The following is a 20101-nucleotide window of genomic DNA, read 5'->3' as shown; positions in this document are numbered from 1 at the left end:
TCGCCGTCCAGCTCGCCTCTCCGTCTCTTCCCTCCAACCATCGCTATTACGACGAGAACGTCTGCGTCGGGCTCCCCACGGCGTACATCGATGGGTGCTCGTTCCACCACGAAAACCAGCTCCGGGCAGGAGTGGGCGTGGTCTGGGTTGGGGACCGCATAGGTGAGCCTAAGCACTACCAGTTGGGGCAGAAGTCAAGCCAGTACGCAGAAATCGCCGCAGTACTCATCGTTCTCCAGCAGGCCAGTAACCTGGACTTAAAACAGCTAGTGATCTGCTCGGATTCCAACTACGCGCGCCACAGCTTTGTCTCTCACTTTCCAACGTGGAAAGCGAACGGTATGAAAAATGCGAGGAATAGAGAGGTAAAACACGTCGAACTATTCCTAGCATGCGACCACTTGGTGGAGAAGGTCGGCCTGATGGTGTACTGGAGGAAGGTCAAAGGTCACTCTCAGCTCCAGGGCCCGGATAAGGACGGGAACGACGAAGCCGACCGGTTGGCTAAGCTGGGTGCAGGGAGTGGAACCCCCTGGGTTTTCCAACCTGAATGGTTGCCGACGCCGCAGACCCGAGCGGTAAACGCCGTAACGCGGCGCCAGGCCAGAGAGGGAGCGGAAGATACCTGCACCGCCAAGCAGAGCCTACACTTGGGACGTGAGGTCGGTGACTCGGACCTAGTAACCATGCAGGAACGGGACCCCGATGTCAGCCTTATCCGGGGTCTGGTCGCAGACCCGCTTACGGTGGGGGCCTCACAGTCTGCCCCCACAGAATCCCCACAGCTTAGGACTCTCCGTCGCAGGCTTCCAGCCCTGCGACTGGAGAAAGGGCTGCTAATATACCACCCGGACGATCGGGCACCACCCCGATGGGTGGTCCCGTCAGACCATAGGGGGGTAATGTTGACCCACGCACACGACTCCCCGGTGGGGGGTCATCGGGGCTACAAAGCCACCCTCCAGACTCTCCAACAGGTGGCCTACTGGCCATCGATGGCCCGCGACGCCCGGGATTACGTCAGAGGGTGCCTAACGTGCTGCCAGTTCCAGCCCGCGCACCCACTTGACCGCTCCCCGCTCCAGCGTAAGGGGGTAACATTTCCATGGTCACACCTACAAGTAGATTGGGTGGGACCGGTCCCGAAATCCTCAAAGGGAAACCGCTACCTCCTCACCATCACCTGTGCGTTCACGAAATGGGTCGAGTGCCTCCCGGCGCCCAACGACACTGCAGTCACGACTGCCGTCCTTCTCGTGAACCATGTGTTCAGCCGCTGGGGCCTCCCCCTGGCGGTAGACTCAGACAGAGGCACGCACTTCACCTCTAGCGTCATGACGGCCCTGTTTGATCTTTTAGGAGTGGACGTGAAGTTCCACATCGCGTACCACCCCCAGTCCTCGGGTCAGGTCGAGCGAGCCAATCGAACCATCGTCCATATGCTTAAGAAATACGTCTGCGGCAGTGGGAAAGACTGGGACGTAAAACTCCCCTTGGTCCTGATGGCCATCCGATCCACACCACATCGCTCGAGCGGGGTGACGCCATTCGAGATGATGACTGGCCGACAGATGACGCTACCACTTCATCTGTTGTACCACCCCGAAGATGTCAGCGTCGCTACCGCTTACACCGCGTCTCAATACGTGGCAGACTTACGCGACCACCTTCGGTCAACCTTTGCGTGGGCCCAGAAGAACTTGGAGGCCAGCGCTGAAGGCGCCAAGGCATACCACGATCGCAAAGCAACCGATCGCGAGTACCAAGTAGGGGATAAGATTTTCTACTTCCGGTTCGCTCGGCCAGCAGGGGTTTCGAAGAAGTTCCTTCCAAACTGGGCAGGGCCATTCGAGGTCGTCGGGAAGCTCTCGCCGGTCGCGTATCGGATTAGAGTCTCGAAACCGAAACAGCCTCCGGCCTACAAGTGGGTGCACGCCAACCAAATCAAACCTTACCAGCCAGCTCCTCCTCAGGTTGTGGGAACCAGCCGTATGCCTGAAAGAAGCCAGCAGTAGTAAAGGAATAACCATTAGCTGGCCCTAGCCTCCTCCGTAAAAGCATGTGCCAGCCTATAAGTACCCGTCGTATTTACTCAGGTAACTCAAGGTCTGTTCTGTTACAGATGGAACTCCTCTGGTTTATTTGCCTCCTCAGCCTGCAACCTGCTCAACCCGCCACCGTGATTGGACCTGGTCCTCCTACCGGAATTGTCCTCCAAGACGTCCCGGGATTGCTAATAACAGACTGTGATATATACTCGCAGAGGGTTTACGTGCGCGTAGATCCCTGGGATGTGTACCGCAAACACATCCGGCTTCCCCCTCAGCTGACGGAGGGAAGGCTGAGTGGGACTCGAACAGGCGATACCATAGAACACGCTAAACAAACGAGTATCTACATTCTTGAACAACTGCAAAAGTTCATAGTCACCGAAGAAGATCTGAGCATTAAGAAGCGACCAAAGAGATTCCTGGGCGCCCTCCTAGCCGCAACGTCAGCTTTGGGATCCTTATTCTCGGTAGGCCTTTCAGCTGCGAACACTATCAGTCTGAAGTCACTCCAGAGACACATGGAGGGACTCCAGGACGAGATGCCAGAGATTCAGCAAAAGCTTGGTGTGCAACAACAACAATTGCAGACCTTAAGTAGGACCGTACAGGGCACGATAGTGACGGTAAATGTGCATTCCACGATTATAAACCACACGGTGCATGCCCTCCAGACCCTTACAGAAGTGGTCAAAAACGACATAATGTATGTGCAAGTAGTCCGAGACCTGATGCAAGATCTGGTCAGAGAACTAACCACCTCGGTCAGCAACTTAGGAGAGGGAAGGATCCCCGCCTATCTAGTCCCGCTGGACTTAGTGGAGAAAATCCTAAGGTCCGCCACGACCGGCACCATACAGCGATCACAGGTCCACTTGGCGTATAGTCTCGGTAGTGCAATCCCGATCTCGGTCAACCCCAAAAACCTCGAACTCGGGTTTATCCTTAACCTTCCCATCATCGAACGTAAGAACGTGTACAGGCTCAAATCGGTACTGAACGTAGGGTTCTGGAAGGGTAACACGCACGTCCACCTTCAAACACCGCCCCTTGTGGCTTTCCACGACGATGACCCTTCGCTTTACCTCGTTCCAAATATAGACTTATGCACAAAGAGTAGAGACATCCATTGGGTGTGCCCCAGCAATCCCTTTTTGAAGGATGCAGCGAACTACCTCTGCGGCCTGAGAGCCGGGTCTCCGGAACAGAAATGTGAAGGAAAAATGTCTGCTAAAGACGAAGGGACGGAAACAATTGTAGCCAGAGCCGGGGACCGCTGGTTGGTAAGCACACCTGCAGCAGAGGCTCTCTTGGCGTATAACCGGTATGACACTGCGTCGAGACTTACCCTTCCAAACCAGACCATGTTTTTGAATGTACCCGAAGGGGCCACCATTCACATCGGTAATGTAATCCTCCATCACCTCAGTGCTGACCATCATGAAACAGAGATTGAGGTGATGGACGCCTTCCAGGGTTACAATTTGACTATCGATGACGCCCTAGAGCAACAAATTCTAACTGAGGGAACCCAAGTCGTGAAGTTTAGCATAACCCCAGATGGACTCGACACGATCATCCCGCGCCGCTTTGCCAGGAGATTAGCGAGCAATGACCACCCGGTTAGCATGGCAACCATTACGCTGCTTGTCGGTACTTGGATCGTGATGGTTATCATCACACAAGTGTTGTACAGACGCATTAAGGCCCTGGAGGCCAAGCTGAACTCCATCACCTTTCTGACACCTCGGTTTACGCCAAATGTAGGAAACACCGATCCCTAGAAACCCAACTAACCTCCCCTCCCGTCGTTGGCTACCTCTCGCCCCTTTCTCCACCGACCTCACGTGTCTAGTTATGACACCGCATTACGTAGTTGAACCATTTATTGTTTGAAATGTTTCTCTTTTTCTTTTTCTTTCATGTTCATTATTATGTTTTAGCCCTACCTAACTCGCGTGTCTAGTCATGACACCGCATTACATAGTTGAACCATTTATTGTTTGAAATGTTTTTTTTTTTCTTCTCCTTTTCATGTTCATTATTATGTCTTAGCCCTACCTACCTCACGTGTCCAGTTACGACACCGAACTACGTAGTCAAATCATTTAGTGTTTAGAAATGTCTTTATGTTCATTGCCATCTTCTATCTCTACCTACCTCCACTTGTTTTAGTAATAACACTGAACTATGTGGTGAATCGCTTATCATTTGAATATGTTGATGTGTGCTGTTATGTTCTTAGCCTCGTATAGCATAGAGTATATCAGTCTGCCCAGACTCGTGCCTCGATCTGCCCAGACAAGCCTCCAACGCTATGCTAACCTCTGGACTTTTAGGTACTGTACCCCTCTGCCAAACAGACTGCATCACATGGACTGGTGCACCGTTGTTAGATTCGACAACCAGACCCTGCATTCCGGTTGTCGATTCGAAGGGGGGAATGTTGGGCTCAGCCCATGTGAAAGTAGGAGGATGAATTCATACTATGTGTGATCTGAGAAAAATTACATTGCCATCAAATTCCAGCAAAGCCAGACCCGGCCTCCCCCCCTGGAGTTTATGGTCCCGCTGATATCTTCTCGCTCAGGCCAATTTATAACCCTGGTGGCCTGGTTCGAGATGGCCTGTATGTGACCCACGATACGGCCCCACATCAAAGGGGCGCCCACGGAAACAGAACTCAGGTTTATGACACCTAGAGGGGGGTCAAAAAAGCGAATCAGCAGGATTTCTGCCAGGTACAGACTCCCCTAGGGTTTATGGCACCTGGGGGGGTCAGACAGCCGGAGCCCGAGCGCCAGGCCTCGATCGGCCAGGAGGATTGGTTGGCACTGCCTGTGATCAGTCCCACCCCCAAAGAGACTACAAAAAGGAGCAACCACCTGATGCTCCTCGGCTTTTTTTCCGTCTCGTTCTTATTTAGTTTTTCTCCGCTTTTTCTTCGTTTCTCTGCTTTTTTGCGTTTTTCAGTTTGCTCATATTTTTTTGGCATCAGGCCAAAACCTGGAGTGTGGCTCCAAAGTTTTCTTTTTCTTCTTTTTGATTTTTCCCTGTTCACTTTTCCGTCTGCCCGGCCTTTTTGCCTGCTGGCAGAGGTGAGACTTTTCCTAGCCCGACTCCCACATCCAACCAGCGCAGCATCCGCTCCGCGGACCCTGCCAGCCGACTCAGTGGACGCCACCGCGGTGAAACGGTCTTTCCCGGAGCATCCCGACATCGGGGCCCGGCGCCGACCGCGACAAAGGACCACTGGAGATCTCACGCTGGTAATAGGGTCGCCGGTCCTGCAAACCTGCCCTGTGTTCCTTTTCCTCAGAGTCGGACGGGGTGAGACGGAGTCCCCCCCCTCCCGGGTGCGCGCAAGGAGCGTTTATACTGCACCCACGGGCTGGACGAAACCCCCCTCCTCCTCCTCCTCAAACAGAGCGGCTCTCTCACCTACTGCAAAGTAAGAGGCGTTTTAGTGTCTGGGCAGATTAGTTTAAGGTTTATTTCGGTTGTTTTGACCCTGTTTATTGAGTTTATGCATTGTGTGACGTGTTGATTGTATTAAACTCCTGTTTACGTGAGCTTTCACCGCCGAGTGATCGGACCGCGGCTCCCGACGATCTCAGAGCGGGTGGGGGTTACTCCCGACCCGGTTCTCGAGTGGGACCCGCGGCCGTTATCTACTAAACCGGCCGTTAGAGCTCACAAAACCCCTTTGGGTTCCCCCGGCTGCGGTGACCGCCTGCAGCCGCGCGTCTGTGTGAGGCGCCGGAGGTCCCGCAGGCACGTCGGTGCAACGTCCGAGCGCGGTCCGCTGACACGCTCCTCCGCCCCTCCCCTTTCCTTCACTAAACCCGGTTGCGCGTCAGATCCACGTGGTGTTTCACCGTTGTTTAGCCGTGATCTGCTGCGCTTTCCGTTACATTTCCTTCGCGGCTGTACGGCCGTGGGTCGCCTTCCGGGAGGCGTGTTCACGGAGCGCGACGTAGCACGCCCCTTCTGGCAACGTGCTCACGTACCGCAGCGTGACCCGCCCCCAGAACGCGTGACGCGCAGCGTAAGCTGCTCTGACGCATACACGCACACACCCACACACACACACCCACACACCCACACACACACACACACACACACCAGTCCCAGCCCGGAGGATCCCAAGAACCCCTTCCTTTCATCGTATGATTTTGTATTTCTTGTTGTGTGATTAAACGATCAGAATTTATGAGTGTTGCTTACCAACTGTTTGACACTGATGTGAATAAATTTCTGATCACAAAAGCCGTCTTGTTTATTCTGTGCATATCTGCCGCCAAGGCTGGGTGACGAAGTGTGTGTTCGGATCTCACCTCCTTCAACTAATAATTAGGCATAAACCTTAATTTCTGAGACTGATTTTCTGCTGTAAAAGTTATCATTTCCCTGCTTAAGGAACAGGGTGGTGCCCCGAGGATTTTTATTCATCATATTGGTCATTCAATTTGATAAATAGTCGACTTTATTAATTATTAATAATTATGAATAATATTTATTAATAACCCTTCGATAACTGAACAGCCAAGCTACCTATGAGTTGCACAACAAAAGCAAACGTGCAACTTTTCTCTTTCTTGTCACCGAAGGTTAGAATCGTGCTTACATATGAACAGAATTCAAAAACCGATTTGGAGAAATCGAAACTGAAGGAGCACAATCCAACATGATGCATGCTGGTAAAATATGTTTTCACTCTGAAAAACACTTTTAACTTAGGAATGGGTGATATTTTACCATTCACGATTTACCGTCAAAATAATTCCCCACGGTAAGAATTTGTCATCTCACGGTAAAAACGATAAATTCCCATTGATGACGTTTTTGTGTAAAGCTGATTTATGGTTCTGCATTAAATCGACGCACAACGTATGTGAAGGAAGGAAGGAAGGAAGGAAGGAAGGAAGGAAGGAAGGAAGGAAGGAAGGAAGGAAGGAAGGAAGGAAGGAAGGAAGGAAGGAAGGAAGGAAGGAAGGAAGAGGAAGGAAGGAAGGAGAGAAGGAAGGAAGGAAGATGGATAAGGAAGGAAGGAAGAGGAAGGAAGGAAGGAAGGAAGGAAGGAAGGAAGGAAGGAAGGAAGGAAGGAAGGAAGGAAGGAAGGAAGGAAGGAAGGAAGGAGGAAAGAAAGAAAGAAAGAAAGAAAGAAAGAAAGAAAGAAAGAAAGAAAGAAAGAAAGAAAGAAAGAAAGAAAGAAAGAAAGAAAGAAAGAAAGAAAGAAAGAAAGAAAGAAAGAAAGAAAGAAAGAAAGAAAGAAAGAAAGAAAGAAGGATACATTCCTGTTGATGATGTTTTTGTGTAACAAACATGGCGGATCTGAGAGCGAGATACAGTAGATTTATAGTTAAAAAGGTGGAGTTGAATTGGTATTTTTTTTTAATCGTCATTATTATCGTTATCGGGATAAATGCCAGAAATTATCGTGATACATTTTTTAGTCCATACCGCCCAGCCCTATTTTAGCTTAATTTTTTTTTCCTGGTCTTCATTAGACCTTTTTTAATAAAAAAGAATTTGCTCTTTGAAATGCAGCAAGGCAGATTATTAAAAGTGTTGTCTTTTTTTTCCCCTTGGAGACACCTGCATATCTCTAAGTCAATAAGCATTTCATTACATCTGTTGGTTAGAATAATCAGCTAAAATGTCATGACAACACCTCTACTTTATCCAGAGCTCATCATCGTTTCTCAGATGTGCCTCACATGATTGCGATGCAGTCTGAAATGACAGTCCCCTGGTGAAGGAGAAAGGCTAATGATACATCAACCGTCTGAGAGTCACCTGACAAGGCAACAACGTCCCACATTAATTAGTGTTACACTTGACAAATGCAAATAGTTCTGTTATTATGGAGGGCAAATGGAAAAAAGAGGAAAATCAATACCTTGTGTCGGAATCTGACGACTGGTCGATAGGGCTGTGACCCGAATTCCTCCTTGTTGGGTCTCCCATTGGTGCCAAACACAGCGAGCCCCAGCAGTAAAACTGCAACTGACCACGACTCGGTCATCTTCAATGGTCTTTTCCTGTCAAAAACACGAGAAGAATGGTGAGTTTCAGTCTCTCGACCACACCGAGATAACTCATTAAGTGTGCGGTAATTAGCGTGGACAATGAGGACCCCATAAATGTTACTTGTTTAAACTAAAGCTATCAATATATGTCCCCACACTTGATGAGTGGATTAGATCTCTCTATCAAAATCAATTACAGGGAAATAAACATCATGAGAAAACTCAAGATAAGGAAGACAAAGAGCCAATATATAAAGGCAATTAAAGTGAGGGCTGTGGATTAATTAGGGCGGGTGTCAAAGTCAAGTAGATGCGATGTTGTGGAGAGATAAGATCTTCAACAGCTCCCTTCAGTTTTTTAGAAATGCAGCCTGAATACTGTGTTTTTAGATTTTAAAAGAAGGAGAATATGAACTTTTTGCCATCGTGCATTTTCACTTATTCATCATGCTATGTGATAACAAGCCTGACCTTTGCATCCCATGAATTAAACAACACATTTGTTGGGGAAAGAACATCCCCTGTGAAAATCTCTGTCACAGAAACAGCAACGTTTATGCGAGTAAAAACACAGCAAATACGTAGAATGAGCGTTAGTGTTTTGAAACAACCCAGCGCAAACAAAAGCATACAAATAAGCATCAACCAGAAACGTTTTTTTTCTAATCCCTTCCTCCTTATTTGCATATATGCCCTGAGTCTTCTCAGCTCACCACTAACATCTCTGTCTATAAATTTGACTCGACTTGACTTGTAGATTTTTCACAGGCGAACACTGAGCTGTACTTTTTAAGGCTTCTCAAAACCACAAGAGTCTTCTCATCACCCCGCAACGGAGGGAGATGATTGACAGCAGGATGGTGACCCCGCTTCCTTGTTCTTCTGGAGCAACACAGAGTAAGACAGCGACGGCACGGCGAAGGCACAGCTGCGGCGGCCTCCTGAGCCCACATGCTATTCACTGGAGGTCAGGAGGTTACATCAGCAGAGCAGCAAGTCGCACAGATTTTCTGGAGCAACAAAGAACACGGAGACTTTATTTTTATGATTTGTGCTGCATTGCTGAGCTGACTGGCACCTTTTTGATTTTACGGGCATTTAACTTTGAAAGCATTTCCTTGTATTTCAGCATGCTAATATCTTTTTCTGTGCAGTGCACATTGCATCTGGATTGAGAAAAAAACATGCAAATATTCTTTATTTCAGGAGTCACCAATCCTGGTCCTCGAGGGCCGGTGTCCTGCATGTTTTACATGTTTCCCTGCTTCATTGCACCGCGATAAAAGTGACTGTGTCGTTAACAGAATTGTGCAGACCTGGATGACAAGCTGATGACGATGATTAATTAGAATCAGGTGTGTTAAAGCAGAGAAAACACTAAAACATGCAGGACACCGGCCCTCGAGGACCAAGATTTGGTGACCCCTGCTGTATTTGCATGTGTTTTTCCATGTGCATGTTTTTTTGCTGGTAAAGAAAAAAGGTTTTCAGGTTCAATCAGTTTTATAAGTTTTTAACTTAAAAAAAACCCACCAGCATTTCAATTCAATTTTATTTGTATAGCGTCTACAACAGATGTTGTCTCTAGACTCTTTCCAGAGACCCAGAACATAAACTCCTGAGCAATTATTACATAAACAATGGCAGGTAAAAACTCCCCTAGTGGGAGAAAAGCCTTAAGCCAAACAGTGGCAAGGAAAACTCCCCTTTAGGAGGGAAGAAACCTTGAGCAGGACCAGGCTCATAAGGGGGGGCCCTCCTGCCGAAGGCCATTTAAACATGTAAACCCTTATCAACCATTCTGAACAAAGATTAATTTGATTAAATATTAGATTTAATATAACAGTTTCTTTAAGGTTATCTTATCCAGTGTTGGATAATGATCACATACTTTAACGCACATGTGTGTTGAGTTGACAAGCCAGTGGTGAAAGAGTTGTTTCAGTTTAATTGGTTAATTTAAGTTCATCCAATTCATTTTTGGCCCCAAACATATACAGTAAACGGCACACATTGAACCTAGTGCTGTCCCTTGATGTGTCTGTGACTGTTAATGAGATCTGGGATGATTGTATGTCCGACCATCTGCCCACCACTAAGGTTGCTTGCTGGGTGACATCCTGCTCTCCTGCTCACTCCCTTCATGTGCTGATGATGTACAGTTGTAAATCCCCTTAACTTTAAAAAGCAAGGGTTTACTACATCCTCAGCTTGAATGTCTAAAAGACATTAAATCCTGGCTGTCAATTTTATCTGATGGGTGTAGGGTCTGTTGGTCATTTCTCTCCTCATGTGCATTCCTCCGTTAAGTTTCTTGGCATTAGGGCTGTAATAAACCAAAGAAATTCTTGGTTGACTGAAGCCTAGAATTTAAATTGGACTTTTTTTTTTAGTGAGGGGGTGTAGTAATCGATTTGCCATATATTAAGTCGTTTTTGATATGTTTTGCACTGAAATTAAATACACACTACAGCCTGTGGAAATTAATAGGAGCAATATTATTTATATAAAACAATTGTCTTGTCATGTTTTAATACAAACACTGGGCGGCGAGTATTTTGTTTCTGGTTCAACTACAGTGGGCCCGGCTGACCCATATTTTGGTGAGGCTCAAATAAATGCCAGAATATATAGTTAATAAAACAACAACCACACCACAGCTAAAAACAGGCAGACGCTCAGGGAGACGCGACGACGCTCGTCACGTTAACAGCACACAGTTGGGTCAAGTTAACTTATTGGCTTATTGGCTCACCGTTTTCAGGTCATACGTCATGTTTCATGTGGAGCTGTGATATCCAAACTTAGGCTTACGAAGTTTGCATTAAACTTTTTTTTTTCCATCGTCTATTTTTATGAAATTCTGCCACACTGCAGATGTCTGACATGATAGAGTTCAACAAATCACCAGACTTTCTACTTTACAATCTATCCGTCTCTAGTCAGTGTGTTGGGCTAAACCACAATAGCAAAAACATGGGGGTGTCCAAAGATAGACTATTACCTGTGAAAGAGGGGTGCTCTGAAAACACCCCCATTAAAACTTGGTACTTTCCTCCTGATGAAATAAAATAGTTTTAGTTTAGTTTTTAGTTTAGTTTAGTTTATTGGTCCTTTCAATTCCCACAAACCCAAAGTACAGGTGTAATTCGGTAATTCAGTGTTATACAAAAAATATATATAATTTTTGGTACATATATATATATATATATATATATATATATATATATATATATATATATATATATATATATATATATATACACAATTTTAGCTAAAACCCAAGGACCAAAAGGTGTAGACTGAAGCCTAAGCTTATGACGCCTACCCTTTTCACAAAAAAATGTTAGCTTTTATAAACTAGTGCAATGTCACTACTAAATATCATTCCATACAGTATTTGTATAAGCATAGGCTTAGGCTATTTACACCCGGTTACAAGTACTGATGCGTAGGCTATTTACACCCTGCTACCAATATCAATGTATGCTATTTGCACCCAGGTATTATTAGAAAAAAAAATGTAAAAAAAATTATTTATAAAAAAAAAAAAATCCATCAGCTCAACAGTGATTGACAGGTATTCACACCACTTTTGATAAACTTCATTTAATCTCTTCAAAATATCTTACAATGACATAAGAGCAAAAATTGTTCATACAAAAGTATGAGAGCAGACGTTTGCCTGGCTCTATTGTTTGACTTGGTTCAAATTTTACAGTGGTGCACATGCGCATGGGCAAGTGAAAAAACGCCTTCTGTTGCAGACACGTTGGTGCACATGCGCATGGGCAACGCATTTGTTTTCATATGCCAGCAGGGGGTGAATAGCTCAGCTGGTGGGGGCTTGCTATTTGTACCCTGGTGCAAATAGTCACTCCGAATAAAATAAAAGAATGACCAATCACAATTTTGGTCGAGCCAGGCGCATTGACTAATTAATCGAACAGTCGACATGGAGATTACAGCCCTACTTGGCATTGATAATATTTAAAAATGTTATAAACAGATTTCTTCTATAGTCAAGTCAAGTTTCTTTCAGTTGAGACTAATTTCTAAAGTCAAAGCCTATCTCCTTTTTCCTGACCTGGAGAAAGTGCTAAATGCAAAACATCCCGGCTTGACTATTGCAAGGCCCTGTATGTGGGTATGGACCGCATTTCCATCCAACACATGCAGCTGGTGCAAAAATGTGTCTAATCGACTATTTGCTAAGTGGAAGAGGGTGCACGTCCGGCCAGTGCTGAGTTCTCTCCACTATCTTCCTGTTCATTTTAGGATCAATTTTGAAATTTCATTATTGGCTTTTAAAGCTATGAACCGGCTGGCGCCTCCATATTCGACTGACCTACTTCATGTTCCTGCTCCAGCCAGAGCATTAAGGTCATCTGATCAGATGCTTTTAGAGGTGCCCAGAACAAGACTCAAAATGAGGGCCGATCAAGCTTTTAAGGTTGCAGCACCTAAGCTGTGGAAGAGGCTTCCACTGCACATAAAACCTGCTCCCACGTTAGGACTTGTTACATCTCTTTTGAAGATGCATCTGTTCTCCTTGGCTTTGGCACAAATTGAGTGTTATATCCCAACAGTTTCATTAGTTTGATAATTTTAATGTTTCAATTTAAAGGTGCTGTTACATTAAGTTTAATCACCACTTAATACTATCTCATTATTTATAATGGTTTTTGTTTCTCTTTGTTTTGTGAAGCAGTTTGGTTTTTAATGTGCTTCATGAATTAAGCTGATTTGACTTATTTGCAAGTAGTCTGTGTCTCCTCTCCAACCACAGACAACTTTCTAAATGCAAACACTTTAGATAAAATAATACACAAAGGAAATAGAGTTAAGCATTTACCTGTGTACAACTTAATTACTCCACTTTGTCCTGTTACATTTTTTTTGTGATGTTAGCCACCAATAAAACTGGACAGTGTGAACAGTTAATGACAAGAGTATCCTCCTCTGCCTTCTGCAGCATCATTAAAAAGAAATATTTTTCTGGGGACGAAGCCCATTTTAATTATCTTAATAAGATGTTTCTTCCAGACTGTGAATCCATATTTCTCTTCCTGCAACTGTCCTATTTTTTGACAAGCTTCTAATGTTATGTTGTACTACTTTTTCAGTAAAAAAATAAATAAAAGAATAAAATAATGCATGTTAGATGTATCCCAGTTGAGAATGGAAAGGAGACACAAAGTGTACACACACACATACACACACACACACACATATATATATATATATATATATATATATATATATATATATATATATATATGTGTGTGTGTGTATGTATGTGTGTGTATATAGTGATAAGTGTACCAAGCGTACCAAGTCATTTACATTAATTTATGGCCCTGCCTTGCTAAAATGTTGTATGAGGGACCATGCTCCACTTCGATATCTCACTCATCGAACCATAACCCACTTTGTGTTTCCTTTCCATTCTCAACTGGGATAATTCCAACGTGCATTATTTGACATCATTAAAACATGGAGTTGCTCCTCACGCGAGAGACGATGCTGCGAGTCAACAGAGCTTCAGCATGTGCCGCCATCAGTGCCAGAAGTTCAGTGACATATGTGTACTAATTGCGTAGATTATCTGTCAACTTCAGAGCTTCTGAAGCCGTGTTCAGTTACAGCTGAGGTTGTTTACAAATGCAGCCTGATTGTTAGGCTCATTCAGATTCACACAGGGTAAAAACATTTGTGTTCGTGGAAAATAATTACAGAACATGGTTTTCCGAGTCCAACTTACGGTACTCAACATGTTCCCCACAAGTTTCTTCTTTATCCAGTTTACTTGAATGGGATGTAAACAGAGGTGTCAAAAGTATTCACTCAGGTAGAAGTATAGATACTAGAGTTTAAAAATACTCCTGTAGAAGTTGAAGTATCAACTCAAGTTTTTTACTCAAGTAAAAGTATAAAAGTACTGGTTTCAAAACTACTTAAAGTATAAAAGTAAAAGTAATGTAAGGGGGAAAAAAGCCATTAAGGACAAAAGCCATTGAAAATGAATGCATCTTAATATAATGCAAATATATTAAAGAACCATATATGTGTACTATTGAGCATTAACATGTGTTTCAGAGAGCAGGAGATATGATGACTAGTTGCCTATAAGTATTGTAATGGTGCAAAAAGTCAAACTTCAGAGGCATGTTATCATTTATCCTAACCTTTATTGGAATGTACATCCAAGTTTAGTTGCAGGAATCTGATGTAAGAACAAAACTGGACAAGAACATCTGAGCCACAACCACAACCAAATTCACTCTATCCGGATGGAGCAATTTAACTGGATAGTTTTATTTTTTAAAGGCTGAAATGGAATAGAGTAACGAGGCTGTTTTTAAAATGTAAGGAGTAAAAAGTACAGATAATTGCGTGAAAATGTAAGGAGTAAAAGTAAAAAGTCGAAAAATAATTACTCCAGTGAAGTATAGATAACCAAAATTTCTACTTAAGTAAGGTAACAAAGTATTTGTATTTCGTTACTTGACACCTCTGGATGTAAAGCTTATTTAACTCATTGTTAACTCATGGATGTGTTTCTGAGAAAGTGCGTTATCCTCTGTTAAGATTCATAGAGGACACACACAGCTCCCCTCATATCCATGCACCCTTTAAGCAACATACAAATATTATGCCTTTTGCTTTGCCCTTGCTCTTGTCCTTCAGAACAACAGTCTAAAGCTCTTTGTCGGTGCAGGAGGGGGGGGACATGTAATGTGTCTCGATAGTCCCGTGGGCAAAGAGTTTCTGTTCCACAGAGTAAGTCTAAAAAAAAATGAAAGTCCTGGTAATCATCACCAGCCTTACTAACCCCCCTGCAGACATATTAAACTCACTTTGAGCCATAGGAGACTAACTGTGAGATCAAATTAATTTTCTATGCATTTCTAAACACCCCAGATCCAGGTAGCAACTGACTGCAGCTGTTGCAGCACTTCTCTGAAAACACAGTGTTTTAAACACACTTTTTGGATTACCATAGCTGCCAGCACAATCAATCAACTTCTTTCCGGCATCCCAGTGTTAAATGGATTATTAATGGACTAACTTCTGGAGGATGCTGCGTTTGAGACAGAGACATATGCAGCTTTGTGAAGTTTGAGAGCATCACACAAAAGAATGGTTCACATATTTAACTCATTATGATCAGACAAGAATAAAAAGTAATGTGAATCACAAATAATATTACTGCGTGATTGCAACGGTTTCTAAACTGTCCGCTATGCTTAAATTAGTGTTCCGACAGAAATTCAAATTTGAATAGCGCTGTTGTATAAGATTCCAATTGAAAAAACAAAAGTTAACCATTTACTGTATTTTCCGCACTATAAGGTGCACCTATCGAGCCGCCGCGTTGACAATGGAGGCAGAGAACATGGTCCACTCGGACTCGATGTCCCCCGCCTCCCCCGGGATCCGAGAGAAGCTCTCCCGGAGGTGGGAGTTGAAGATGTCCCTGACAGAGGGCTCGGCCAGACGTTCCCAACAGACCCTCACAATCCGTTTGGGTCTGCCCGGTCTGTCCAACTTCCTCCTCCGCCAGCGCATCCAACTCACCACCAGGTGGTGATCAGTTGACAGCTCAGCCCCTCTCTTCACCCGAGTGTCCAAGACATGCGGCCGAAGGTCAGATGAAACGACAACAAAGTCGATCATTGACCTCCGGCCTAGGGTGTCCTGGTGCCACGTGCACTGATGGACACCCTTATGCTTGAACATGGTGTTTGTTATGGACAAGCCGTGACTAGCACAGAAGTCCAACAACAAAATACCGCTCGGGTTCAGATCGGGGAGGCCATTCTTCCCAATCACGCCTCTCCAGGTATCACTGTCATTACCCACGTGAGCGTTGAAGTCCCCCAGTAGAACAATGGAGTCCCCAGTTGGAGCACTATCAAGTACTCCTCCCAGGGACTCCAAGAAGGCCGGGTACTCCCCACTGCTGTTCGGCCCGTAGGCACAAACAACAGTGAGAGACCTTTCCCCGACCCGAAGGCGCAGGGAAGCGACCCTCTCGTTCACCGGGGTGAACTCCAACACATGGCGGCTGAGCTGGGGGGCTATAACCAAGCCCACACCAGCCCGCCGCCTCTCACCCTGGGCAACTCCAGAGTAGTGGAGGGTCCAGCCCCTTTCAAGGAGCTGGGTTCCAGAGCCCAAGCTAAGTGTGGAGGGGAGCCCGACTATCTCTAGCCGGTATCTCTCAACCTCACGCACAAGCTCCGGCTTCTTCCCCCCCAGCGAGGTGACATTCCATGTCCCCACTGTGAGGGTCTGTGGCCGGGTCCCACGGGCAAAGACCCGGCCACCAGGCGCTCGCCTACGAGCCCCAACCCCAGGCCTGGCTCCAGGGCGGGGCCCCGGTGAAGCCGATCCGGGCGACGTAACTGTCCTTGATGTTTCCTTCTTCATAGCAAGCTTGTGAACCGCTCTTAGTCTGGCCCGTCACCCAGGACCTGTTTACCATGGGAGTCCCTACCAGGGGCGAAAGTGCCCCCGACAACATAGCTCCTAGGATCACTCGGGCACACAAACCCCTCCACCACAGTAAGGTGGCGGTTCAAGGAGCGACGCTGACTCGCATAATGGCGACTTTGACGAGACGGAGCAAAGCTGGTTTTTATTTTGTTAATAAAGTTTGACATACGGTACTTTTCTTCTTGGTTTTTTTTTTTTGCATTTGCTGTAGGATTTTGTAGCATTTCCTGTAGTGCAGCTCCATCAGGTAGATACGTAACTCAACCCCAGCCTCTATAGTACGGTATTTTACCATATATTTAGTGCGCCTTATAATGCAGCTTGCGCCTTATATATGGAAAAAGTTTTAAAATGTGTAATTCATTGAAGCTGCGCCTTATAGTGCAGAAAATGTGGTACTAACATTTACTGAATACTGTAAAGTACTCATTTAGAGCTTCTCTAAGATTAAATTCAAACATTCCTTTCTGATAAACCTGATAGTTAGAACTGGCTTGAGTGACACTGAGCTATCGCTTTAGTTATGCTGGGGGACGTCTAATGAGCCACGTAGCACCTCTCCTCACCCTGCCTCCTCACCGGCCCCCCCGCTCCTTTCCCATATCCATGGTCTGTGCTTTTGTGCTCATTTCTGTCTCTGTCATTTTGTGAAACTCCCAACCAGAAAAGGCAGATGGGTGCCCTCCCTGAGTGAGTCCTTGCTGTCCCCTGTCCCACACCAATACATGCTTAGGAGAGTGGACTAAATTAGATTGAGGAGAAGAGTCGATGCGATCCGTAGGTTTCCTTAACTCAACATTTTTTCACAAATTGCCATTTTATAAATGTTAAACTGAATTGGACTGCATTTTAATTGGATTAAACTGACTGAATACAGTCGATGACCCAAAACACATTGAGACAGTAGTTCAAGACTCTTAAGAAAAAGAAGTGGAACTTTCTGCAATGACTGAATCAATCATCTGAGCCTTACTTAATCAAATATGATGATGTCACGTGCCCTGGAATGTTATTTCAGAGGGCAAGCAATGTCAATATTTACACTGCCAAAGACTCGATCACCAGTTTGAGCTGCACAACTTCTTATTTGGAGCATGCATATGTTATCATAAGTAGAACTGCAAGAGAAAGCATGCTGGCATGTTTGTGTAAACGCTGAGAGCCTTGACTCATATTCGTCTTGAAGGTACAGGAGGCACAAACGGTGCACAGGTTTTTCCCTGAAATCCCCAAGGGATGCCATCATAACGTTGACTTTTGGTTCCAAACTCCCCAGAGCACGTCTAAGCCTTGGCATTGACTTTCAAATGAAGACTACCCATTCCCTACTATGTACACAGTGAATAATGTCTTGTACAAGCTCCCAGCCGCTCTGCCCTGCCCGTGTCTTTCAGTTGAGTTTTACCGTTCGGCACACCGGGTCAGGTAACAACAGTAACACAGCCCTTCTTACGGCCAGAGGTGTCAAGTAGCAAAGTACAAATACTTTGTTACCTTACTTAAGTAGAAATTTTGGTTATCTATACTTCACTGGAGTAATTATTTTTCAGACGACTTTTTACTTTTACTCCTTACATTTTCACGCAATTATCTGTACTTTTTACTCCTTACTTTTTAAAAAACAGCCTCGTTACTCTATTTCATTTCGGCCTTTAAAAAAAACTATCCAGTTAAATTGCTCCATCCGGATAGAGTGAATTTGGTTGTGGTTGTTTCAGATGTTCTTGTCCAGTTTTGTTCTTACATCCGTTCCCTCAGATTCCTGCAACTAAACTTGGATGTACATTCCAATAAAGGTTAGGATAAATGATAACATGCCTCTGAAGTTTGACTTTTTGCACCATTACAATACTTATAGGCAACTAGTCATCATATCTCCTGCTCTCTGAAACACATGTTAATGCTCAATAGTACACATATATGGTTCTTTAATATATTTGCATTATACTAAGATACATTGATTTTCAATGGCTTTTGTCCTTAATGGCTTTTTTCCCCCTTACATTACTTTTACTTTTATACTTTAAGTAGTTTTGAAACCAGTACTTTTATACTTTTACTTGAGTAAAAAACTTGAGATGATACTTCAACTTCTACAGGAGTATTTTTAAACTCTAGTATCTATACTTCTACCTGAGTAATGAATGTGAATACTTTTGACACCTCTGCTTACGGCTGCCGTACTTGTGTTCCTCTGTACTACATTGTTCCACAGTGGGGATCGGTTACGTGTGAATGTATACATGTTAATTTACCGAAACAATTAACTTTAAAAAAGGACCGCTTCAAATAAATAATTGTACCCATTTAAAGGGAACGATACCATATTTTATAAAGTCCTAACGCATTTATCTGAAGTTTTTATATAGATATCTTATACATTGGTCATAAATACTAAAGGATGGCTGTACACACCTGGAGTGAAGTGGGTATAAAATGAAAAAAATAACACATAAATTCCAAGTTTTAAACATTCGTAAAAGGTCACTGTTGTATATAAATACGATAAAAATACGATTTGCCAAGCATTATACTTCTTTTTTTTTATATATATATATATATATACTATTGGAATTAGGAGTTTGGTTGGAAGTTAAGTTTCAAACAACATGTTTTGGAAGCTGCTGACTTTCATGACCGCCACATCTTTCAAGTGTTTACCAATTTATGAGCTACTGACAAGGTCACGCTACCACATCAACTATCATTTTATGCTCTGGATGCCACAAACACTGGAACTAAAGAAACAGACACCTGAAACAGCAATGGAATTGCTTTCCAGGAGATAAATCACATGGAGTAGACTCAGTTCTCTGCATAGCATCATCGTGCTGAATACTTTTCAAAATATGTATCTGCAAACATTATTGATGTGTCAAGGATTAAAATGACTGATGTGTCTGACATAGTGTCAGCAATCATTTCCTATGCCGGAACTTATTTGCACTAAAGCAGGTGGACCCCACCTTTTGCCTTTTCATCCATCCCAAAATGCAAAGAGTAAAAAAAACACATGATTTTTCATTTCTACATTCATTTTTCCATTTAACTGAGCAGGCGCAATTTCTTTTTCCCTAATCAAACATTTATCACTGAGTATTTTCCTCCTCAACATTAGAGGTGCAAATAAAAAACATGGAATGATTTTTAATGATGTGCATTAAGCAGAAGCTTCATTCAAAGTAACTTGGGTGTCCCTCAGTCACCATTAAGTCTTGAGTAAATAGAGGATCTGGCGAGGCTTCAAACAACACCTGAGATCATTGTCTTACCTCTAGGATCAAAAAGTTAACTGTGCCAAAACAAATCTTTCAAGGTAACATTGTTCTTTTGACTTCTAAGTTCTGTAAAATACAACTAGGTTGTAAGAAGAGTATAAGTTTGTATAAAAGCTTCAGTTAAAGGAGCATGAGGCTCTTTTTAAGGTATGAGACTCCCTAGCGCCACCCTTCGCCACGACGGCCGTCGGCGGTACTGCAGCCAACAGCAAAGCCGGCAAAGGAGAACGGGGAGAACGTG

General features: G+C 44.4%; 1 protein-coding gene across 1 annotated transcript in view; it reads right to left on the bottom strand.

Moving 5' to 3' along the window:
* Nucleotides 1–20101, bottom strand: part of fstl5 (follistatin-like 5) — a 251394-nt gene that overhangs the window by 189747 nt on the left and 41546 nt on the right. The window contains exon 2 of the mRNA XM_061724796.1: nucleotides 7951–8092. Within this exon, the coding sequence (XP_061580780.1) occupies nucleotides 7951–8092 (142 nt within the window). The remainder of the gene's footprint in view (nucleotides 1–7950; nucleotides 8093–20101) is intronic.

Source organism: Cololabis saira, chromosome 7 (genome assembly GCF_033807715.1).
Source record: "Cololabis saira isolate AMF1-May2022 chromosome 7, fColSai1.1, whole genome shotgun sequence".
Lineage (NCBI taxonomy): Eukaryota > Metazoa > Chordata > Actinopteri > Beloniformes > Belonidae > Cololabis > Cololabis saira.
This window is presented reverse-complemented; position numbering and strand designations above follow the sequence as displayed.